Source organism: Carcharhinus amblyrhynchos, chromosome 10 (genome assembly GCF_965287045.1).
Source record: "Carcharhinus amblyrhynchos chromosome 10, sCarAmb.v2.hapA, whole genome shotgun sequence".
Taxonomy (NCBI): domain Eukaryota; kingdom Metazoa; phylum Chordata; class Chondrichthyes; order Carcharhiniformes; family Carcharhinidae; genus Carcharhinus; species Carcharhinus amblyrhynchos.
Window position 1 is genome coordinate 11,423,471 of NC_137333.1, and position 23,263 is coordinate 11,446,733.

General features: G+C 40.2%; 1 protein-coding gene across 11 annotated transcripts in view; it reads right to left on the reverse strand.

Moving 5' to 3' along the window:
• Positions 1-23,263, reverse strand: part of mycbp2 (MYC binding protein 2) — a 175,416-nt gene that overhangs the window by 77,398 nt on the left and 74,755 nt on the right. For all 11 annotated transcript variants that reach the window (XM_080198119.1, XM_080198120.1, XM_080198125.1 and 8 more), the window contains 16 exons: positions 22,848-23,020; positions 20,934-21,059; positions 20,715-20,842; positions 19,816-19,907; positions 16,284-16,418; positions 15,483-15,566; positions 15,247-15,343; positions 13,946-14,138; positions 11,478-11,752; positions 7,472-7,693; positions 6,650-6,841; positions 5,750-5,956; positions 5,509-5,640; positions 5,110-5,288; positions 764-906; positions 19-119 (listed from right to left, as the gene is read on the reverse strand). In XM_080198119.1, the coding sequence (XP_080054245.1) occupies positions 19-119; positions 764-906; positions 5,110-5,288; positions 5,509-5,640; positions 5,750-5,956; positions 6,650-6,841; positions 7,472-7,693; positions 11,478-11,752; positions 13,946-14,138; positions 15,247-15,343; positions 15,483-15,566; positions 16,284-16,418; positions 19,816-19,907; positions 20,715-20,842; positions 20,934-21,059; positions 22,848-23,020 (2,479 nt within the window). The remainder of the gene's footprint in view (positions 1-18; positions 120-763; positions 907-5,109; positions 5,289-5,508; positions 5,641-5,749; positions 5,957-6,649; positions 6,842-7,471; positions 7,694-11,477; positions 11,753-13,945; positions 14,139-15,246; positions 15,344-15,482; positions 15,567-16,283; positions 16,419-19,815; positions 19,908-20,714; positions 20,843-20,933; positions 21,060-22,847; positions 23,021-23,263) is intronic.

A 23,263-nucleotide genomic window follows, 5' to 3' on the forward strand; every position in this document is an offset into this window, starting at 1 on the left:
GAAAAGAGAATTACTTACTTTTGGGACATTAGCAGCCACTGGTGCAATGTAAGCCAAAATAAGTGGAAGCAGCATGGATAATAGACTGGAAGAGCTGAGTAGTTCTGGAATATCCTCAGCTAAATAAAAAATAAATCACTTTGTCCATTCAGTTTGTAAATTTTACCAAGTAAATAGTATTACATAAAAAAGTTATTGCTTAGAAAGGTATTTGTGAACTTGGCAGCTTCCTTGTTTCCTTGCAGCCTGGTTCAGTTTCCTGACAGGTAGTGCATGACTTTGGTTAATATTTCTACTACTAGACCATGGCTAAATCAAGAGCGTTGCCATTAAAGGGGAGGTTTGCTCATCTCTTTACCAAAGCACTGTGGATAAATATCCAGAGCAATTGTGCAGTTTGAGTACACAATTATTGGAACGTACATGTTCACTGGTGTCAAAGTCAGAGCGTTTATTTTCAGCTCAGGATTTACAATATCTCACTTTTGAATCTGTCCTAACAATTTTAGGAGCAGAACATTGGATTTTTCCCAAACTACGCTGGCATTCTCAACAGCAGTAAAGTAACTGTCTGAAATATCTTATGAGGGAATGGTAAAATGTATAAGGCTTCAAATTCATTTTGCTATTGCGTTTGATGAAATTAAGTCAACAAGACTGCCAACACCTCCCACCATGCTCAGGTCAACCATTTTCCCCTTATAAGATCCATACACCAATGACAAACATTTTAAATTACTGATTTAAGAAAATGCATACATACCATCTACTGCCAGGGCCCTATGCAACAAATCCTTAGCGGCACGAACCACTGCAGAAACGACAGAAAGAGCGCGGCTGCAATTTTTATCTTCCTCATTGGCTTTGCTAAGAAGCTGTGATTGTAGATCTCCATCAAACTCACTTCTAAAAATTAAATTGACACGTTACTGGCAATGTCTCTGTACATTGTTATTACCTAATCTATTTTAACAGAAAACCAGAAGACAACCAATCACCGCACCAAAGTAAAGACTTACATTTGAGTACAGCCAAGAAAATTCTGACATGTTTTATTTAAAAATGTATCATATAACCATAGTTGATTTAAATCCAGAGATGCCCCGAGACAAAATGGGACCGATAGTTCAAATGGCTTAAAAGTTTCAGGAAAAATACTTTTAATCAATCACAGAAATATATTTGGGCTCCAAAATGAATTTGCCCAGAGATCAATCCAGGCTTGGCGGTCATGGATTTTATCCCCAGTGGGCAAGCTGATCTGAGTCCTATGGCAATATCTTAAAATTTGTAATGGTGCTGTTGGGTTAGAAAGAAAAGTCTATTTGTGTTCCTGCTCCAGATTGCTAACTAGGCACTCCAACTGCATGCGTACGGACATCAACTGAAGATGCCATGACTATGTACTATTCCTCTGTCTTTATGAAAACCAGCCAGAACTTACACCAACCAGCAGCAAGACTAATTCACCATAAACTCCAAACACTGACTTCTATTCCCCCAGCTGCTTTCTCAGACTCAACCACCATGCAGTCTGTCTTGTGAATCCTCACCTAAGTTCTGGACTCTAATAAAAGAAAATGCCCATTTCCACCTCAGATATTGCCCACTTCCATCTAACCTCAGTCCGTCACTCCTGAAACTCCCAACCTCCCCTTTGCCATCTCAATGCTCTAGTCATCTAAACATCCTGACAACAAATTCCCTAGCAATAGTTTACAAAAATACCACTCGTCTGGAGCTTTACCATCTGTACCCTAAACTGTACACCGTTTTTTCATTGCCCAGTTTTACCCAATGCATCAAAATAAAAATTCTCACCAAGTAGTCACACATGGTCTCACCCCATCGTTCTCTGTGGTTTTCTTCATCCCATCTTTTCCAAACTGCTTTGCGTTCCATAGAACCATAGAAAATTACAGCTCAGAAACAGGCCCTTTTGGCCCTTCTTGTCTGTGCCGAACAATTTTTTGCCTAGTCCCACTGACCTGCACTTGGACCATATCCCTACATCCTCCCTCTATTTCGCCATTTAATCACAGAACTGTTACGGTGCAGAAGAAGGCCGTTCAGACCAGCGTCACCATCGGCTCTCCAAATTTACTGCCATTCCAATTTCTCCCCAGAACACTGCATATTGCTCCTTTTCAGTTAACAGCCCAATTCCCTTGCATAATTCAACTGAACTTGCCTCCTGCACACCGTCAGGCAGTGCCATTCCAAGAACCTTCAACTTCACATTCTCTGCAACTCTCTACCTAAAGCACACTTACTCTATCTCACCCACCTTGTAAAAAATTTCAAGGTCTTTAGCTACCTTGTAATTCTTCTCCTAATTCCTATTGTAGAGCTTGGATCTCAGGCTTCCATGGATAAACAGCCTGTTGACACATAGGGGATGACTTTCTGGTTCTTCCTGCCAGTGCAATATTCTGGCCCTGCCGATAGAGCCCTCCTTCTCTCCCTGTGGGGCTCCCAATGGTATGGAGATTCAATGGGAAATCCCACTAACTGTAACAGGACCAGACTATCGCGCCAGTGACCAATGGCAGATCACCTCCTGCCACTGTGACACCTCTGGCCTCCCAGAGTATTTCATCCATGTTAAGCGCTACAAATGATGGGCACTAGAGCAATACTGCCTTGTATTTATGGAACCATATCCAAAGCCACAAATCAACTTTTTCAGGAAACAATTGAACAAAGGGATTCAGCCCCTTCAACCGCAACTCCCCACCTCTTCCACTAAACATGAACATTATAATAACATGTTTTTGGAGATTTTAAGATACGCAAAAGGTCTATTTTTGGTTGGATAAAGTTAAAACTTCTCAACCTTATCTGTTATTCAGGAATAAGGCACTTTATCAGCAAAAGACAGAAATCAGGAAAAATGATAATTATTCATTTTACCTGCCCAGGAGTGGATTATACCCTTATTACTACCTAACCAATAACTAAGCACAGATAAAGAATAACAGGGGACACCTTTCAGAAGTTTGTCTCTTTTGCTTTGTGGCTTAGATAAGGGTAAAGTCACTGCCACTAGGTTCAGAGAACCTGCTTCATGACAATGAGAAAACTTTAAAGTGGGGGTTGGTGAGAAATGGGGGAAGAACCAATACATACAAAAAGAAGTGTACATGCTAAACAAATTCCTCATTAGTAAACGCACAGACATAGAAGGTCACTGAGAAGCTTTAAATACAAAGGACAAAATAATGTGCAAACAGTGATAATGGAAAGATATTGACAAGGTCAATAAATCATAACAGACGAGGTCAATAATTCATAACAGTATAAAAAATACCAAGGAAAATGTTTTTTTGTTCTGTCTTGTTATCTAGCCTTTACTGGGGTTCATATAAAAAAATTTTATCTCCTATTCCCATTTTGATCTTTCCTTTTGATTTCCTACACTTTATCCGAAGTTTGAGTTGCGTTTTATTGAAAAGAATTTTAATTTTCTGCTGGATATTAAGCAGGCCCCTGGTCTGGAATTTGCCAATAGTAACTTCAGATCTTTGTTATAGGCTCCATTTTCTTCCTAGCAGGGTTCTTGTGAAGTGGGAAGGGAAAAACCAGATTAACATTTGATTCAAAGCTCCTTTGTAAGGGCTCAGCATTGGCACAGATTTGGGTATTTGGTGAAAACCCAATTTTTCCTCCACTTAGGACTGGCTGGTCCGCAGTATAACGTATGCATTTTCTATTTTAATTTCAGATCTTCTGCATTTGCCGATATTGCTTTCTCTCATGCTTTCACTCTAACATCTCTTGCATCCTTTCATTCTGCTTTCCAATATTTTCAAGCTTTTTGCTTGCCTACACATCGGCAGTATCTTACTAACCATTTTTTGCAGTGATCTTCTACTCAGCAGAATGTAAATCATTTAAGACAGTAACTCAATCTGGTTAGTGCATATTAGCTCTCTTGCCCCACATTCTATTTTTCCAATCTTACCACACAGCCCTTAGCCTTCAGTCTGATGAAGCGTATACATCTGAAATGTCACAAACATTCCCTCTTTATAGATACTAATTAACTCACTGTGCATTTCCAATTCCTTGATTTTAATTAGGATGATTTAATGACTTTGCAACTGAAATATTATGCGTAGATAGAAGGAATGGGTGATGTAGTGTTGGCACTACATTTACTACCGGGTTTGGATCCAGCCAACCAAGGCTGATGGTTTCTACTCTTACTGTTACCTATTAAGTTTTTCTGCAAATTGAGTTTGGCGGACAATTCAATACTTTATTAGGATGGGCTCATGAGCACATTGTTGCCAATTATTAAGGAACATTTATCCTCTGTAAATGAATTGTGCCAAGCTACCAACAGAAGAAATTTCTTCCTCGTGCAGCAAATTGTTTAGTCAAAACTTTTATTTAGGTATAAGACAGACACATTGGGGCAATGAAGAGCTAAGCTTTCTAATCACAAAGCTATGAGTTTCAATCATAGTGTTGACTAAATACTCTTGCTTGGTGTCTTTCATAACACATGGGCAGCATGGTGGCACAGTGGTTAGCACTGCTGCCTCATGACTCCAGATATCTGGGTTTGATTACCAGCTTGGGTATGCAATCTGTGTGGAGTTTGCATGTTCTCCTTGTGTCTACATGGGTTTCCTCTGGGTGCTCCGGTTTCCTTCCACACTCCAAAGATGTGCAAGCTAGGTGCATTGGCCAGATTAAATTGTCCCTACGCATCCTGGGATGCGTAGATCAGAGGGATTAGTGGGGTAAATGTGTGGCATTACGGGGATAGGGCCTGGGTGGGATTGTAGTCAGTGCAGAGCTGCGGGAAGAAATACATGACTGCAGCATAAAAAGGCAATTTTAAAATATCAGCAAGATGAGTTATATAGCACAAATTCTTGCATCTTTTCACCTTTCTTGAGTAGGTTTCTTCATGTTTTGGTGTATCCAAATCTGAAATGCACTGGGGCGAGAATACCACTATATAATACACATATGCAACAGCTACAGGTATTTCTTGGACACTTGGAATATCTTTAAATAAGGTTTTCATAAACGTACTGAATTATCACATCACCAGACTAGGAAATCTTAATTGAAAATGGAAATGTGCATTCTTACCTATAATAAAGTACCTGAGGGATTTGACCTCGAGTTTGATTAGTTCCATTACTGCTGAGGCTACAAGTACTAAAAGTGAAGGTTACACCATCTGGGCACTGAATCGTAGTCATCCCTCCATCTCCATTTGCAGTACGACTTCCATAGTTCCTTAAGCGTACTGCATATTTCACATTTTCCTGGAATTGCAATAAATTCAGCAAGCATTACACAGGAATCCAAAAGCTAAGTATAAAATATATTCATGCAAGAAATTCATAAAATTATTTCTCACAATACTTTAAATCAGCTTTTAAATTACTTAAGTGCTGGCCCCATAGAATTTATCTGCTACAAAACCCAAATGTGTTATTTAAACTTTTCTGAGAAAAGGCTGTCTCTTTTCACATTGCTTCCTACCTTTAGTGGGACAGCTTTATCCAGTCTAATTTCTGCTGTGTCGCTGGAGGAGTCATCGGTGCTGTAAGTCCCTTTTACTAGTTCTAAGGAAGTCCACCTGTGAGAATGTGCTGAATCACCAGTGTGCTCACTCTGTCAAAAAATATTTAATCAAGGGAGTGTCATTGGAATCTTCAGAATAACATTTACTCAAGAAGACAACAATTCATTTCAAGTTTAAACACAAAACGAATAAACTTACATCATCTACCAACACTTCCAGCTCATATTCATGAATGCCACCTCCTCCATATACATGGTACCCTACCACAACTACCCCAGGTTTGTCCACAGAGAAGCAAATTGCATCCGGCGACCCATTGCCAGTGTTCCAACTTCGCCCTTGACTGGTTTTAGCAAACCGGTTTGGTGTGGCTTTGACAGAATGGAGAGAACTCAATCCATCAACCTGTGAAGGCAATCAAAATGTTCAATAAGGCTAATCTTTAACAGGATACAGATTTCTCTAATCTTACATAGTGTTATGCAGTATTTACAACGCAGAAGCAATATGGAATACTAAACATTACCCCATCCCAAAATAGCTTGGTATCAATGTCTCATTCCTTTTTGACGAATTCTGTTTTTATGGTTAACATTGCAAGAGCTGGAGATAAAGCAATACATTACAGGAGCTTGATGATTAATTGGGTCCTAACTTGCTGGACAATTTTCTTCCTCATTTTCTAGTTCATTGTCTACCTGCCATCTCTGACTTACATCTTCAGCAATGCAGGTGTGGTATAGGTCAAATCTATTTTTCCCCCCAAATATATCTCGTATCATTTCATTCATTTTTTTATTTCTTCCTATATTTACAGCATAACCTGTAATATGGCCAATGACAGTGGCTAGCTCATTTGGCATCTTTACACAGACATCAGTGCCGATGTTGACTTGGTTTAGCATCTCATCTGAAAGGTGGCACCAACAGTGCAGCAACCCCTCAAAGGGAATGTCAGCTTTAATTTTGATGCTCAAGTCCTGGAGTAGGCAAACCCCGAAAGCTAGTGGCGTTTACTATCAAATAAACCTGTTGAACTTTAACCTGATGTTGAGAGACTTCTTACTTAGATAGGTTAATGCAGATCTGCCCCCTTACCTCAGATCCCAGTGCTGATGCAGTGAGTTCACTCACTATACTGGCAAGTAGGCCACAAGTATTGGAGACTAGAAGTGGAGAAAAGAGTTCTACCTCTCTCCTGAGTATCTTTCGAACTGGAAGCACTACAATAACCAACATTTTTTCTAGGACTTCTCGAAAACTGGTCATACTTGTAATGTTTTCTTCAATCTAGGGGAAAATAAATCATGATTTTATTGCATATCCAAGAATAATCTTTATTCTTACTATTGATTCAAATTCCTGTCAACAGATCAGTTCAAGTTTCAGTATTCCACATTAACTATGCGATATTATAATAAGAGGTTACAGTTTGTTAATCCTTTAAAATTTCAGTAATATTGTGTAGAGGTATACATTTTTCAGAAGTCAAAAAAAAATTTTTGGAAAATCTTTGATTGGGCTCCTGTGAACCAGATTCCTGTTTCAAACTCAAATTTTTGCTTGCGCAACTTCTGGAGTTGTTATACGACTGGTGAGGCGGTAAACTAAGGCTGGGATTCTCCGGCCATTCACGTCCCGTCACCACTGATGGCAAGGATGTATTTGATGCTCAGCCGAATCTTCGTTCACTTTTACAGTTTTACAATTTCACATCATTCATCCAAATGGACAATCAATATCAGTAATTTTGCAAATAGAGCATTAAACAGAAATAAGACCCATCACAGTTTTGTAGTGACACTATTGTTGGTGTCAATAGAGGGAGACATATCAATGTAGACTGCTCAACTGGCTAGTGCAGCCTTCAACCGATGGGAAACACTGAAATACAAGACAAAAATTTTTTGCTGTTCTCACCTGGCTGAGCTTCTCCATATGAGCCACTAATAGGGCAAATCTGTGAACCATAGCTGATTCATTCTCTGTGCTACTCTGCTTCACCAAAGAGCGAAGCAGCACTTCACCATCATAGGCAATGGGTAGGATTGTTGTCAGCTTGACTGAAGAGTGGCACAGTGCAGACATGACCGCTGCAAGTAACCGACTGCTTGACGTCTTGAAGTTAGCTTCCTGTATGTCCTGACAAGAAAACAGATTAATTGCCAAATATATAATTTTTAAAAATACAGGAAATTTCCCAGTCTGCAGGTATTTTGTTTTAAGATCAATTTTGATTATTCAACTGTTCACTAACCCAAGGGCAGTCCCATTCAGATGGCCAATGGAGGATACCCAAGGAAGAAGGATTGTGCGGTTCAGCACAAAGACTGAAGGTAAAGGATGAACAGTGCACCATGGTCGCAATGAGTGCAACCTGTGACTTTGAGGGCAAATCAGTGCCCTGACAGGGTGCAAACCAGATTGAGAAGGGTTAAATATGAAACTGGGAAAAACGGACATGCAGTTGGGAGGCAAAACACATTCAAGGACTTGAGTGGAAAGGAAGATTAGAAATGGGCAAAGAGTGGGTTCAAGGGAGGATTTAGAGAAGAGAGCTGTAGACAGCAGTTCTGAAAAAGAGGAAAACAGTAAGCGAAAACAGGGAACTGCTTAAAGTATCAGGTAGCATGGGGACCAGGAAGCAAAATTAGCAGGTCAGCAGAAAAACTGAGAAAGCAGGAAGTGGGTCTCATGAACAAAATGGGTTTGGAAAGAACATAGGGGAAGATTGTAGAGAAACTAGAGGAAGATGAGGGTTCATTTTATAAATTTGGAGAAAGTGAGGCTTGGTGAGCAAGGAAAAGGTGGTGATGCACAGAACAATGGTGATAATGAAGTTCAGCGGCTTCTCACACTTGTTTTAGGTCAGAATGGGGGAAGCAAGACAGATAGGTTATTGGAGATGGCTTGTGTTGGAGGAAAAGAAACACCATAGATTATCCTTTATTTGAGGAAGAGCCGGGGACAGTGAACTGTAGCACAGGAGAACAAGGTCTACTTGCTATGATCCAGTTAGGTCTGACAAAGTATGGTGAACACAGTAAAAAGTCTGACAACACCAGGTTTTAGTCCAACCTATTTATTTGATAATATATGTAAGTATATAAGTATGTAAGTAATATAAGTATGGTGAAACCAGATGTCCAACAAAAAACTTTCAAGCCTACAAAATAATGCGGTGCACAGATTAGTTAGATAGTCAATATCTTTTCCCAAAGGTAGGGAAGTTTAAGATTAGAGGGCATAAGTTTAAGGTGAGAAGGGAGAGATACAAAAGTGCCCAGAGGGGCAATTTTTTCACAGAGGGTGGTGTCTAGAACAAGCTGCCAAAGGTAGTAGAGGCGGGTACAATTTTGTCTTTTAAAAAGTATTTAGATAGTTACATGGGTAAGATGGGTATAGAGGGATATGGACTAAATGCAGGCAATTTGCATTTGCTTAGAACATAAGAACATAAGTAGTAGGAGCAGGAGTAGGCCATCTAGCCCTTCGAGCCTGCCCCACCATTCAATAAGGTCATGGCTGATCTGAAGTGGCTCAGTTCCACTTTCCCGCTTTCTCCCCATAACCCTCAATTCCCTTGTCTACCAAAAACCTATCTACCCGTGACTTAAATATATTTAGAGAGGTAGCCTCCACCACTACAACGGGCAGAGAATTCCAGAGATTCACCACCCTTTGAATGAAGAAGTTCCTCCTCAACTCTGTTCTAAACTGCACCCCCCCCCCTCATCTTGAGGCGGTGCCCTCTAGTCCTGTTGTCCTTTCTGAGCGGGAAGAATCTCTCTACCTCTACCCTACCCATCCCTTTCATTATCTTATACGTCTCTATAAGATCTCCCCTCATCCTTTTAAACTCCAACGAGTACAGACCCAGTCTATTTAGTCTCTCTTCATGGTCCAACCCCCTCATCTCCGGTGTCAGCCTAGTGAACCTCCTCTGCACTCCCTCCAAGGCCAAAATATCCTTGCGCAAGTGCAGCGACCAAAACTGCACACAGTACTCCAGCTACGGCCTCACCAATGCCCTGTACAGTTGCAGCAAGACCTCCCTGCTTTTATATTCTATCCACCTCGCTATAAAGGCCAGCATTCCATTCGCCTTCTTGATCACCTGCTGCACCTGCAGACTGGGTTTTTGCGACTCGTGTACAAGGACCCCCAGGTCCCTCTGCACCATAGCATGCTGCAGCTTTTCGTCCTTTAAATAGTAATCCCTCCTACTATTATTCCTGCCAAAGTGGATAACCTCACACTTGCTAACATTGTACTCCATCTGCCAGGTCCTCGCCCACTCACTCAGCCTATCTAGATCCCTCTGCAGACTTTCCACACCCTCCACGCAATTAGCTTTTCCATTCATCTTTGTGACATCAGCAAATTTCGTTACCCTACACTTGGCCCCCTCCTCCAGATCACCTATATAAATGGTAAATAGCTGAGGCCCCAGCACCAATCCCTGCGGCACTCCACTAGTCACCAATCAGAATAGCACCCATTGATACCAACTCTCTGCCTCCTATTAGACAGTCAATCCTCTATCCACGCTAACACCTTACCCCCAACTCCATGCCCTCTAACCTTCTGAAGCAACCTTTTGTGCGGCACCTTATCAAACACCTTTTGAAAAATCGAGAAACACTACATCCACCGGTTCCCCTCTGTCTACCGCACTAGTCACATCCTCATAGAATTCCAATAAATTTGTCAAACACGACTTCCCCTTAACAAATCCGTGCTGCGTCTGCTCTATCAAATAATTCTTTTCTAGGTGCCTCGCTATTTCTTCTTTGATGACGGATTCAAGCATTTTTCCAACAACAGACGTTAAACTAACCGGCCTATAATTCCCTGCCTTTTGCCTGCTACCTTTTTTAAACAGCGGCGTAACATAAGCCGTTTTCCAATCTTCCAGCACTTCCCCGGAATCCAGCGACGTTTGGTAACTAATCACTAAGGCACCCACTATCACCTCTGCCATTTCCTTCAGAACTCTGGGATGCATTCCATCCGGTCCTGGGGACTTGTCCACCATCAGTGCTACTCGATCAAGCACTACCTCTCTAGTGACAGTAATCGCATTAGGAGTTTAAAAAAGGGGTGGCATGGATGAGTTGGGCCGAAGGGCTTGTTTCCATGCTGTAATCTTCTATGACTCTATGACTAAGTCTTCCACCCACCCTTGGACTTAAGGAAGGATGACTATAGCTGCGCTAAAATGAAACTACATTTTCAAAAATATGCAAAGAAATTCACAACAGATTCCCACTTCACCCTTAGGTTTCCATTTATATCACACACCCAGTCTGAGACAGTTGCTATCTAGCTCAGAGTATAGCTGGCAAAACAAAAACTATGCTGTGAGCTGCAATTTGCACTCTCCCTTAAGCTGAAGGGTTCTTCCATGACAAGTACTTTGTTTTGTTCGCCAGGTACAAGTGGGTGCGCCCACCTGCAGACTCAATAACATGGCTTACCGTCCAGGTCAGGTAGTTTGTTTCCCCAAACTGCTGGCTCTACTGCTATACTCCACATAGTGTCAAGCACAATCAATACATAGTTCTCCGTAACTAGTTATCCCACACCACTTAGGTTTAGAGCATTCAGAGATAAAGGTCCAATGTTGAGAATTTTCTACCACTGTACATGTGTAAATTTACTGTATTTGAATGCAAAATATTAGTGATAGAGATTTACAATCAAAATTAGAATTTATAAAAGACACATGCATATAATATATACAAAAACACACCAAGTCAATAAGTCTCCATCAATTTTAGCTCTTGATGCAACAGAAAATTATCAGACTTTATTCTAGTAAAAATAAACCAGATATTTTAATCAAATTCAGGGAGAGTAGATCCAGAAGAACTAAACCTCTACTAAAACAGCAAAATTATCATTCTTCTTCTCGCAGACTTACCTGATCTAGGCAATTAAGCAAGTCACAAAGACAAGCCCACTGCAATCCAGGTGTAGGATAAAAAGAATGAAAGCAGGCTGTAAACGTGTTGTGGCACTCCTGAAGAACAGCTTCTAATAGAGTTTTGGGTTGTGAATGGTAGCCATGAGGATCATTGTCAAGCCGCAGCATACAATGATCAATTCCTTCAGATAAAATTTTTCTCAGTAGAGACCGGGTCTTTCCCACACATTCTGCCAGCTTGCTCGTTTCCTCCACCACTGCTTTAGCACCAGCTGCAAGTCAAAATAAAAAAAAAGTCAACATATTTGAATGCACTTGCCACTTAATCAAACTTGTCATGGTCATTTTGGCTGAACTGAAGAATGTTGAACTCATGCTTAGATGCATACAAACTGTGAAATGCATGATCTGAAACACTACTAGATTGCAAGTGTAATTTTTTTTTAAACACACTGAAGCAAAACTGGTTTACCCATCATAAGTAAAACAAAGTCATAGTTTCGTATGAGGAAAGGCCAGACACGAATATCTTGCTCTCACACAAACATCACTAATTGTTCAGTTAATTGCTGACTGTGGGTACTTCCCCAAGAACAAATGGTACAGGAAGCAATTTGCCTTGAGAAGTAAAGCAGTTGCTGCACAAAACTGGGAGAAAAATGAAATAAGATAGCAGCAAAAGAAATGCATAAAACTGAAGAAATAAGCATTCAAACTCAAAGTTAGAGTGTACATTCGGTAAAAGAGTGAGACCAGGCAGTGACCTTTCACCCAATCTCTTTAAAAGGAAGAAATTTATAGCATAAGAACATAAGAAATAGGAGCAGGAGTAGGCCATCTAGCCCTTCGAGCCTGCCCCGCCATTCAATAAGATCGTGGCTGATCTGTTGTGGCTCAGTTCCACATTCCCGCCCTCTCCCCAGAACCCTTAATCCCCTCGCTTATCAAAAACCCATCAACCCGCGTCTTAAAAATATTTAGCGAGGCAGCCTCCACCACTTCAACGGGCAGAGAATTCCAGAGATTCACCACCCTTTGAGTGAAGAAGTTCCTCCTCAACTCCGTTCTAAACCGCCCCCCCTTTACCTTGAGGCTGTGCCCCCTAGTCCTATTATCCTTTCTGAGCGGGAAGAGTCTCTCCACCTCTATCCTATCCATCCCATTCATCATCTTATACGTCCCAATGAGATCTCCCCTCATTCTTCTAAACTCTAACGAGTACAAGCCTAGTTTATTCAGCCTCTCCTCATAGCTCAACCCCCTCAACTCCGGCATCAGCCTAGTAAACCTCCTCTGCACTCCTTCCAAGGCCAAAATATCCTTGCGTAAGTACGGCGACCAAAACTGCACACAGTACTCCAGCTGCGGCCTCACCAATGCCCTATACAGCCGCAGCAAGACCTCCCTACTTTTATATTCAATCCCCCTCGCTATGAAGGCCAGCATCCCATTCGCCTTCCTGATCACCTGCTACACCTGCAAGCTGGGTTTTTGCGACTCATGCACAAGGACCCCGAGGTCCCTCTGCACCGTCACCTGCTGCAGTTTTTCCTCCACGTAAGTGATAATCCTTCCTACCATTATTCCTACCAAAGTGGACCACCTCGCACTTGCCAACATTAAATTCCATTTGCCATTTCCTGGCCCATTCGCCCAGCCTATCTAGATCCTTCTGTAGACTCTCCACACCCTCCGCACAATTTGCCGTTCCACCAATCTTGGTGTCATCAGCAAATTTCGACACCCTACACTCGGTTGCAGAAATTCCCAGCCAAAACGTTTCATCTTGGCATGGGTTACCTAAAAAAGGCAACAACTATTTCAAGGAGTATATATATCCAATATATTGATGCTTTGCACCTATCAGAGTGCCAGTTTAACCAAGTGGGGGGCACAATGGCAAAGTGATTAATGCTCTGGCCTCTCAAGGCCAGAGGCCCGAGTTCGATTCCTGGCTTGTCTGCACGGGTTTCTTCCTGATGCTCCAGTTTCCTTCCACAGTCCAGAAACTATGCTGTTTCGGTGCACTGGCTATGTTAAATTCTCCCTCAGTGTACCTGAATAGGCGCTGGAGTGTGGCGACTAGGGGATTTTCACAGTAACTTCATTGCAGTGTTAATGTAAGCCTACTTGTGACACTAAACAAAAAACACAAATCTGGGAACAAAGTTTGATCCTAGAATCGTTTTGTTGGCATTTTTAATTGGTTGTGTCCCTTCACTTATCAGAGTTATCAAGTCATCTAAGCATGGCTAATTGCCGCATACAAACATGATTCTCAAGCAGACTGAATGAAATACACTCTGAATCTAAGGTTGATCAGACACAAGGCCTTCACTTTACAATTCTTAGATCCACTTAAAGTAGTGAAAGGCACATCTTGATCAATTAATTTTAATAACATAATTAATATTTTATTGGAATGTCACAAATTTAATGTGAAGTATTTTCTGGGCCAACAGTACCTGATATAGGGTATATCTCACAGATGTAGACACGTAGCAGTCGCAGGCAACAAGTACCAACAAATTTCAGTCGTTCCAAGTCCAGAAGAGTGGCTGTATATTGAAAGCCTTTTAAGCCCTGCAACTCCTCCACTCCCAATACCAGCGTTGTCCAACTCCACTGCAGAATGCTCAGCAATGATTCAAAACATTCCTACATTTAGAATTGAAGTATTGATATATTTAATGAAATGGTCGTGCAGCGCAGCATATGTTTACACAAACCTGGTTCTGCATGTGCACAAGTTTTCTTTTTAGAATGAATTTATAACACCCATCACTATTCTGGTGCCAGCATTTTTTTTTCCAAGCAAACACCCAATGAAGTGTACAAATGATAAAATTAATGCAACAGAAATTGGAGTATTTTCCAGCAAACCTTCCTTTAGCTAACAATCTTAAAGGCATTTTGCTACAACAGATTTCAGAACTCTGAAGGACTGAGATTTTGTAGGCTAAACTTATATTGTTAATTTTGCTTCAAAACATGACTTGTCATGGTAAATCCACGTCAAAATGGCACTCCCCATTTTCCTCCCAAACAGTAATCGCTCTCAAATATATTTCAACAAGCGTAAGTGAAATGATGGATCCAGGATATTCAGCAATGGGGCAGGTGTGGGTGAAACTGTTACAGAATGGACAGAAGCAAGGGGACTTGAAAACTCCCCTATCAACATGCCAAACAAAGCAAGCTGAGTCCATCACTAGCAGTTCACTTGCCATACAAATTTAAGGGCAAGTAAATCAGTCATCTTGAGTAACAGAAATCGAGGGTAGGGTTTTCTGCCCCTCCCATGACATGTTTTGTCACAGCGGAGACAGCCCGCTATTTGCCAATGGTGGGATCGTCTGGTTTTAGATCTGTCAACAAGGTTCTGTATCTGCCATGGCCAGGGAACTGACAACTGTGCGTCACTGTCAACGGGACCAGAAGATCATTGCTATCTGGATATTGGCCTCGATGATTATTTGCAGGTTGAGTGAATGCAGTAAGATCTTGATTTTAGAAAGGAGTTCAATGCATACTTGCCTTTCTCAATTTTACACATTTAAAATTATTTATTTTACCAATTTCAACCAAATAATCCTGAAACAATTTAAATTTTGATCAGTCAGCTACAAACAAAAACTGCATGTGCCACTCCAGCAACAAAATTGCAGCTTGAAACTTTTAAGTTGATATAGAAATCTCACATCGATCAGAATTCATTAATGTATTATAGAGAACTGAAAATTTTTATTCAAATTTGTTCACTCACCACTGAGACAGTCCTTGCAAAAGATCGCCTCAAAATATGTACCGGTTCGCTGGGTTGCTGCTTTCCTTTTCCAGAGCTTCCATCATTTGATGGTAACCTACATCCAAGACAATTAAATTCAAAGCAATTCTTGCAAGTGAATCACCCAAATTATAACTGCAACAAAGATAAAAAGAATATGCTTCTACCAACAGGTTATTTATGATTAATCAAAAACTGCTTTGGTAATAACCAACCTGTACAGCAACTGTGGTATCTGGCCTGCATTCACATCTGTCCCATTGTTGGACTTCTTAGAACTTTTAAACTGGAAAACAACACTGAAACAAGAACACGTATATTTAAAACACTGCCTTCAGCTTTTATTTGCTGCTTTGTTAACTAAGCTATTATTATATAAGGTGGAATGGTGTTAGCACTGCTGCCTCACAATACCAGAGACCCGGGTTCAATTCCCAGCTTGGGTCACTGTCATTGTGGAGTGTGTCAGCGTGGGTTTCTTCCAGGTGTTCAGGTTTCCTCCAACAGTCCAAAGATGTGTGGGTTAGGTGGATTGGCCATGCTAAATTGCCCCTTAGAGTCAGGGGGACTAACTGGGGTAAACGCATGGGGTAATGGGGATAGGGCCTGGTGGGATTATAGTCGATGCAGACATGATGGGCCGAATGGTCTCCCTCCGCACTATAAGATTCTATGATTTTGATTTCATCTTCCTGACCCAAATTTGATTCAGTCAAATCATATAGGATGCAAGTCCATTAAAGGTGTGTTTTGCTCAAATCCAAGTGGTCCCAACTTTACTTCCATTTGGAAACCAGCCCACAGCACTAACTCACTAAACAGCAAAGCAATGGCTGACATGGAAAATGGAACTATTCACACAGTTTAGTTTTGAAGTGCACTTTGGCAAAGTAGAGGGAGTCACTAACTTTGATTCTGGCTGCAACATACTGAAGCTTGGGCAGTTTGATGTGAAGAATGAACATAAAGTGTAATGAAAATCTTTACCAACAAGCAGAAATGACAAAGAATCTTACCCATCATCAGTGGTGATAGACGCCTGACCGTGGGATCCACAATCACTACTGGGCCCTGAAACTCGAGCCCAAGCCACATACCACCAACCAGCCTGCAACACCACAGGTTCATCAAACATCATTGCGTATTTCTCTCTGAAAAATACAAACAGCGTGTGAACAGAATTCAGTATGAAACATATTCTTTATTTTGTTAAATTGGTTGATCTCCTCTGCCAAAGCTCATAGAAGTATATGCTTTCACGTTAAGCAGAGTTGGTGGAGGGGGAATAAATGGATAATACTGCACAGAACTCATTCATTCCTTCCATATTTTTAGTTATTAGCTGTGCACACAGCAATTTGGGAAGCAGGAAAACAGAATTGGTTATAACAAGAATTTCTTTACGACACATACCAAGGAGCTGACATGCAAAATTGAAGTGCTTTAGCTCTATTACTGGCAAGCAGCTGCATTTACAGGAAGTGCACATTTATATAAGAAGCTAGAATTACAAAAGGTGGACAGATTTATAATAGCAACAAAGACTTGGCAGAAATTACATAACATTCAAACATTTTGATATATTTCAGACAGACGCTTCTGTTCAACATGAAACTCAAGAAATCTAAAAAATATAGTTTGGAACCCCTATCACAAATGCATGACAGAGCTGAATAGTAAAAAGAAAAACTTACACAGAATGCAAGCTAACCATTTAACCAAACTATAAACTATATAAGCATTTTGTTACACTCAAGTTAATGTGATACTATCACCAAGCACTCTAAATCCAATGCAGTCTTTATTATTACCAAATTGTTCAATTGACGTTTTATGGCACCCCATGTGAAGTATCAGGGTGCTTTGCAAAAAGGAAAAGAAGTTGCTCTTATGTTTCTAGATTGTCCTTGTTATTCAAGATTTGTCCAGTTTCTGAATTTTAGAAAACTGTAGGCAAGTTGGCACAGCTGCCTCACAACGCCAGGGACCCAGGTTCAATTCCAGCCTTGGGTCACTGTCTGTGTGGAGTTTGCACATTCTCCCCGTGGCTGCTTGGGTTTACTCCGGTTTCCTCCCACAGTCCAAAGATATGCAGGTTAGGTGGACTGGCCGTGCTACATTGCCCCTCAGTGACAGGGAGATTAACAGGGTAAATGTGTGGGGTTATGGAGATGGGGCTTGGGTTGGATTGTCGTTAGTTCAGGCTCAATGGGCCAAATGGCCACTTTCTGCACTGTAGGGTCACTCTGATTCTATAAGAAGTTATGGCAGCCCATGCTTCTAAGAAATTATCAATACCAGAGCAAACACTGTTAATTTTAGCTATCAAAATTATGCCTCAAAGGACCTTGTAAGTGGCTGTGCTCTGTTGCATCAATCATAGAACAGATTCATAGAATCCTTATACTGCAGAAGAGGTCATTCAGCCCATCAAGTATGCACCAGCTGTCTAACAAAGTATTTTATCCAGGCCCTCTCCCCAACTCTACTCCTGTAACCCTGTGCCACCTTGTCACCCAGTTAAGTTTAATTGATTCAACTAAGTTTACAAATCATGAATAATCTCAACACAAACACGTTAGTACAGTTGAAAGCCTTCTCTACTCAAAATGAAAAAGTTGCAAGTTAGCACTAAGCTGTTCTGTAAATAACACCTTTTTAAAAAATTGCCCTTTCCTGGTCGTTTTTTTTTAAACCAACAATGAAAGTTAATCAAGTCTATTGTAAGTTTTTCAATCAGCTCAATGTGGCCTCCAGCAAACTCTCCAAACACATTTTATATCCCTCATTTAGGTCTGCTTCTTTCAATAATAAGTCATATCCATGGCTAAAGCAATTATGAAATCAATGGTTTGGCCCCTCTCTGAAATCAGTTACCATAGAAACAGCCACAAATCTTATAGCATCGAGTAGTTCAGGTCAAGAATGAGGAGGCTTTTTAAACATGTTATGCATTATGATGGAATTAAAGGAAGACAAAACTGTTTTGATTTGTCAAGTGCACAGTAAGCCAGAAGTAAAAGGGATTTTGAAGAAGGCAGAGATAAAAAAAAATACATTCAAAGATATGCCTGGTGCCAGGGAAGAAAACACCATGGCAAACTGGTTTTGAAAAAAAGAGACTGAGACAGCAGAGACCGTGTGGCTGAAGTATTAACTTCTATTGGTGTCCTGGCATGAGGCAATGCAGTATTTCATAATCAGAATAGGAATTGACATGCGGTTGGGACAACATTATTCAAAAAGGTGGACTAAGGCAATAGGGGAGTTGATAATAAGTAGAAGGATATTGAAATTCAATTTGCTGGAACACAAGCAGCTCATTGGGAAGAGAAGCTTTCTAATCAACCAAAATCCGTGAAAGAGGGCAGTGTAAAATGCATTTGATAAAACTAATCAATTACTGAGATGAAGGTAGTGAAAATACAGAATCATGGAATAGAATCATATCGCTAGCAGCGTCCAGTAAATTGTTTCTGTTCACTGCATACGATATTGATTTAGATATAGGGCTAAACGGAGTGGTGTCTAAATCTGCAGAATGTAGCAAACAGGAGGCAAAGTAAATAATAATGTGGAACGCAAAGGAAGCTTTAAAAAGGATATTAATAAATCAGCAAAGCACACATAAAATATACAATTCAGCATCAGTAAATAGGTGGTGATACAGTTTGGGAAAATAAATTAACAATTATATGTTAAATTGGGGAACCGATGAAGTGAAAGATCTAAGGATTTGGAGATTCTGGTTCTGAAGACCTCACAGCTGAGAGGATTAAAGTATGATTTCAAAGAAGTGTTTACTATGAAGCAATTAGGCAGAGTAGATAGGAACAGTTTCCAGGAATTGAGGAACAAGATTCAAGATTAAATACAAAAGATTTAGGATATAGATAGGAATTTCCTTCTTTTATACAGATTCAAAACGGTAGAATTGATTGTTGAGGCAGAGACTATGTCAGTACTTATGAATTTAGGTAGTTGAAGGAAGTGGGAAATACCAGGATTTGAAAACCATTACGTGGAGATACTGGTGTCGGACTAGGGTAAGCACAGTAAGAAGTCTCTCAACAGCACGTTAAAATCCAACAGGTTTATGTGGTAGCACAAGCTTTCAGAGCACTGCTCTTTCACCTGATGAAGGGGCAGTGCTCTGAAAGATCATGCTACCAAATAAACCTACTGGATTTTAACCTGGTGTTGAGAGACTTCTTATTGGGGATATGAAAAGAGAGCAGACACTTTGGATTAGGACTAAAATTCAAGTGGAAGATCAGTGCAACTAGCTGGGTCAAACTTTCTGTCCCGTATAATTATTTCTCTTAATAACTGGTACATTTAAAAATTGGACAGAGAAATGAGAAAGAGCAAAAGACTGCATCAGCTTTACAACAGGTAGGACCTCTTACTATCAATTCTATTTTGATATGAATGTGTGAACTAGGAACTAATTCACTAATGGTATTCCAAAATTCAAGGAAATTATGTCACTGGTTATCAAACTAGGTTGACAAATTTAAAGTTCTGCAAATATAGATTAACACGTACCTTGCAGCACAATCATATGCCAGAACATCAGTTTCTGCCAGCAGGTCACCATCAGTTTCATGATCTCCTCCATCAGGTCCAAGCTCAAATAACTAGTTTGAGGAAAAGAAAAACAGGTTCAATACTTTATATTTAAGTTTAGGCTGCTGTTATTTGTTTAAAAAACATTATTGTGGCTTCTATGTTAAGTCACCATGTGACATGTCTGAACAGGCAACTGGATCTGATGTTTCCCCTACTTTCTTAGGTGACTCAATAAATCCAAACTGTCAACGCCAGATAAAAAAGATGCTTTCTGCTACTTACACTATATTTGTATTAATCCAGCACTAGCACTCTGTGCCAAAATTTTGTACAGTTGTTATTCTTTTAATGGGAATCCTAACGAAGAATATACCTAATCTAAGAGGGCCATTGACAAGGACAGCATTTACTATCCAGCTCTAATTGAACCACTGCACTTCATGTGGTGTAGGTATTCACAGTGCCATTAGGGAGCGAGTTCCAAGATTTGACCCAACAACAGTGGATGGAACTGCAATATAGCACCAAACTGGGTTACTGTGCAAGGTGCAGGGAAACTTGCAGATGGAAGTGCTCCCATCAATCTGCTGCCCTTGTCCTTCTGGTAAACGGAGGTTAAAGGTAATGTCGAAGGAGCCATGGTGAATTGCAGCAGTACATTTTGTCGATGGTAAATATGGCTGTCACTGTTTGCCAGTTGTGGAGGAATGACTGTTTAAGGACCGCAGCTTTGTCCTGGATGGTGTTGAGCTTTGAGTGTTACTGAAGCTGCATTCATTCAAACAAGTGGAGCACATTCCAACACACTGTTGAACTTGTCCCTGTTGCAAAGAAATATGATTGTTTTCAATTATTTTCTTTGTTGGTTAATTCACCTTTATTTTTGCTGTGTATTCACCTCTGCCACCAAACAGACCAAGACCTCCAAGTAATATATCTGTGTCAGCACAAAAGCGAATGGCTTCCACAGAATGAGCAGAATACCCCCAGCCACCTCCATGGCCTAAACATTAACAGCAGACAGGAACATAGTTAATACAAATTGTTTCTCAAAAACTAAAGCAATTTAATGAAATAAATATATATAAACCTACTTTCAAATCTATTAACCACACTATAGTCTTCTTTGGAATATACTTTAGTGACTGCTTGGATCTCCTCTTCTGTATTAGTGACGCCCATTTTCAGATCCTGCATAACAGCTAATGTATCCAAACAACCTGTTTTAATATTTGAAAAGAGTTATTCAGGAAAATCCAAATACTTCACAGCAGATAATACATAATCAGAGCTCAACACTACTTTCATTTCCGCCATACACAAATGCACAATTAGAAGACATTCACTCATAACAGTGCTAAATTAAGTAATTATAAGCCCTGGGATTTTACATAAGCTGAATGCTCACATATCAGCGTTAAAGACCCAGTTTCACTGAATAAAAATCTAAGGAAAATGGATCAAATATACTTCAAGTAAAATGTGAAAATTTTCAGCAATCAGCTCTGGAACACAAATTAAGCTAGCTGTTTGGTTTGATTAGTAGAGGTGTCACTGGGGAGAATGCACCAGTTAACTGTTGACTGACAGTTAACTGCCAAGTTTTGTTTAAATTAAAACCAGATGGATCATGACATTGCCCTGGGGAATGAACTAGAGAATGGCTCTCGCTTTGTTTGTTCAGTTGAAACAGGTGTCATGTACATACATGTTCTTTCTGTCTGCATTAATATATGGAGCCATCAGTACAGGAAATTGCACCACACTGCAAGCGGACCGAGGATCTTAAATTGGTTGTTTAGCAAATACTGTTTAATGGTGCAATCATATCGAATGCTGGACACGGTTTGAACTTTTGCAAGCATGAGCTGGCTGGATATGGTCAGTACTTTGCCTGTTGCAAACAGCCAACAGGACATGCTGTTTAATATAACCTGCCAGCTTTTGGCATGTGCAGCCTACATAATTACCATCACACTGTCAGTGAAATTCATACATCATATGATTCATTTGTGCGAGGGGCAAAATATAGGCAGCTTCCTCTTACTAGTCTAACCACTTGTGCTGCTACTGCGTAGCATTAAATGGATAGCTTCACCTGCTGCTCAAATACTTGAGATACCCTACCCTTCCAGAGTAATGAGATAAACTGGGCACTTTTCAAGATAGAAGGTGGCAGGCTTAAGCCCATTCATGAGTTTGTGAATGCAAATGGAACAACTAGCAGTACTCTTGGCAATAAACACAGTATGGGAAAGAAACTCAAGGTACAATTTGATACCCAAGGAATAACCTGAGTGCTCAGATATAATCCAGAATAAAGGCATACGAGCATTGGCAAAAACTGAAGAGAACAGCTTTGATTTTGAAGCAAAGGCAAATGTAAATCATCCAGTATTCACATCCAGCAGTCATACAGCTAGTAATAAAATATCGCAAGTTTTGGTATTGCTGGTAGGAATAGATGCTGCAATGGATCACAGCATCATATTTGTGGATTCTGATCTTTTGTGCAAATAATACAGGTGATGTGGACAGGGTTTTAAATGAAGAAGCCTGGACCAGAAATAGAGCCCTGAAGAACGGTCACTTGGACAAGAAACAATTACTGCCTTCAAAGCAAGTATTCCAAAGCAAGCAAATGTCATTAAAAGAACAAGTGAATAATATAGGTTAAATCAAAAATACAATCCCATAAAATCCCATGAAGAATATCATTTTAATGCTCAACACCTTCCTAAAATTGTTGCTGTAAGTCTGACGAAAAGATTCAATATATGGTACTGGTAGTTTCCCGTATAACATCAGCAAAGTTTATTATAGTGAATCACATACTTACGATGTTTTTTTTTTAATATATGAGTGCCTGACACATCAGGTTGTAAATAACAATGACCAACAACATCATGGGTGCTTCAACGTTAAAAGAACTTGTCTTTGAATGACTAGATCTCATTGCATAGCTTCTGAATTAACTTGCATACTTATAATTATCCACAAATTCATACCTAGAATGTGCAAAGCCCCATGAGACCTGGTGGTATTTGCTTTAGATCCTGTTGGTAAAGCAAGTTCAGGGCTCAATATACTACATCTGCTCTGCATATCTGGTGATGTAGGAAGCCTGGCATCTGCTGTAACTGCATTGTAACACCAAACTTCCTTTGCACCAGGTATAAACCTGTGGAGAGAAAGAGAAGAGCCCGTTGATGTATGAAATTAAAGAGTAAATGTAACTCAGTATCACATGCCCCATTTCTTTTTAATTAGTGTTACATTTAGGAATAGGCCATTCTGCTTTGAAAGCCTGCTTATAATTTAATTCACTTACAGTTGATCTGTATTCAATTTATTCACTATTGTTAAATATCCTACAATAGCTTTGCCAAACAAAAATTTAATCAAAATGAGTCATTAAAATTTC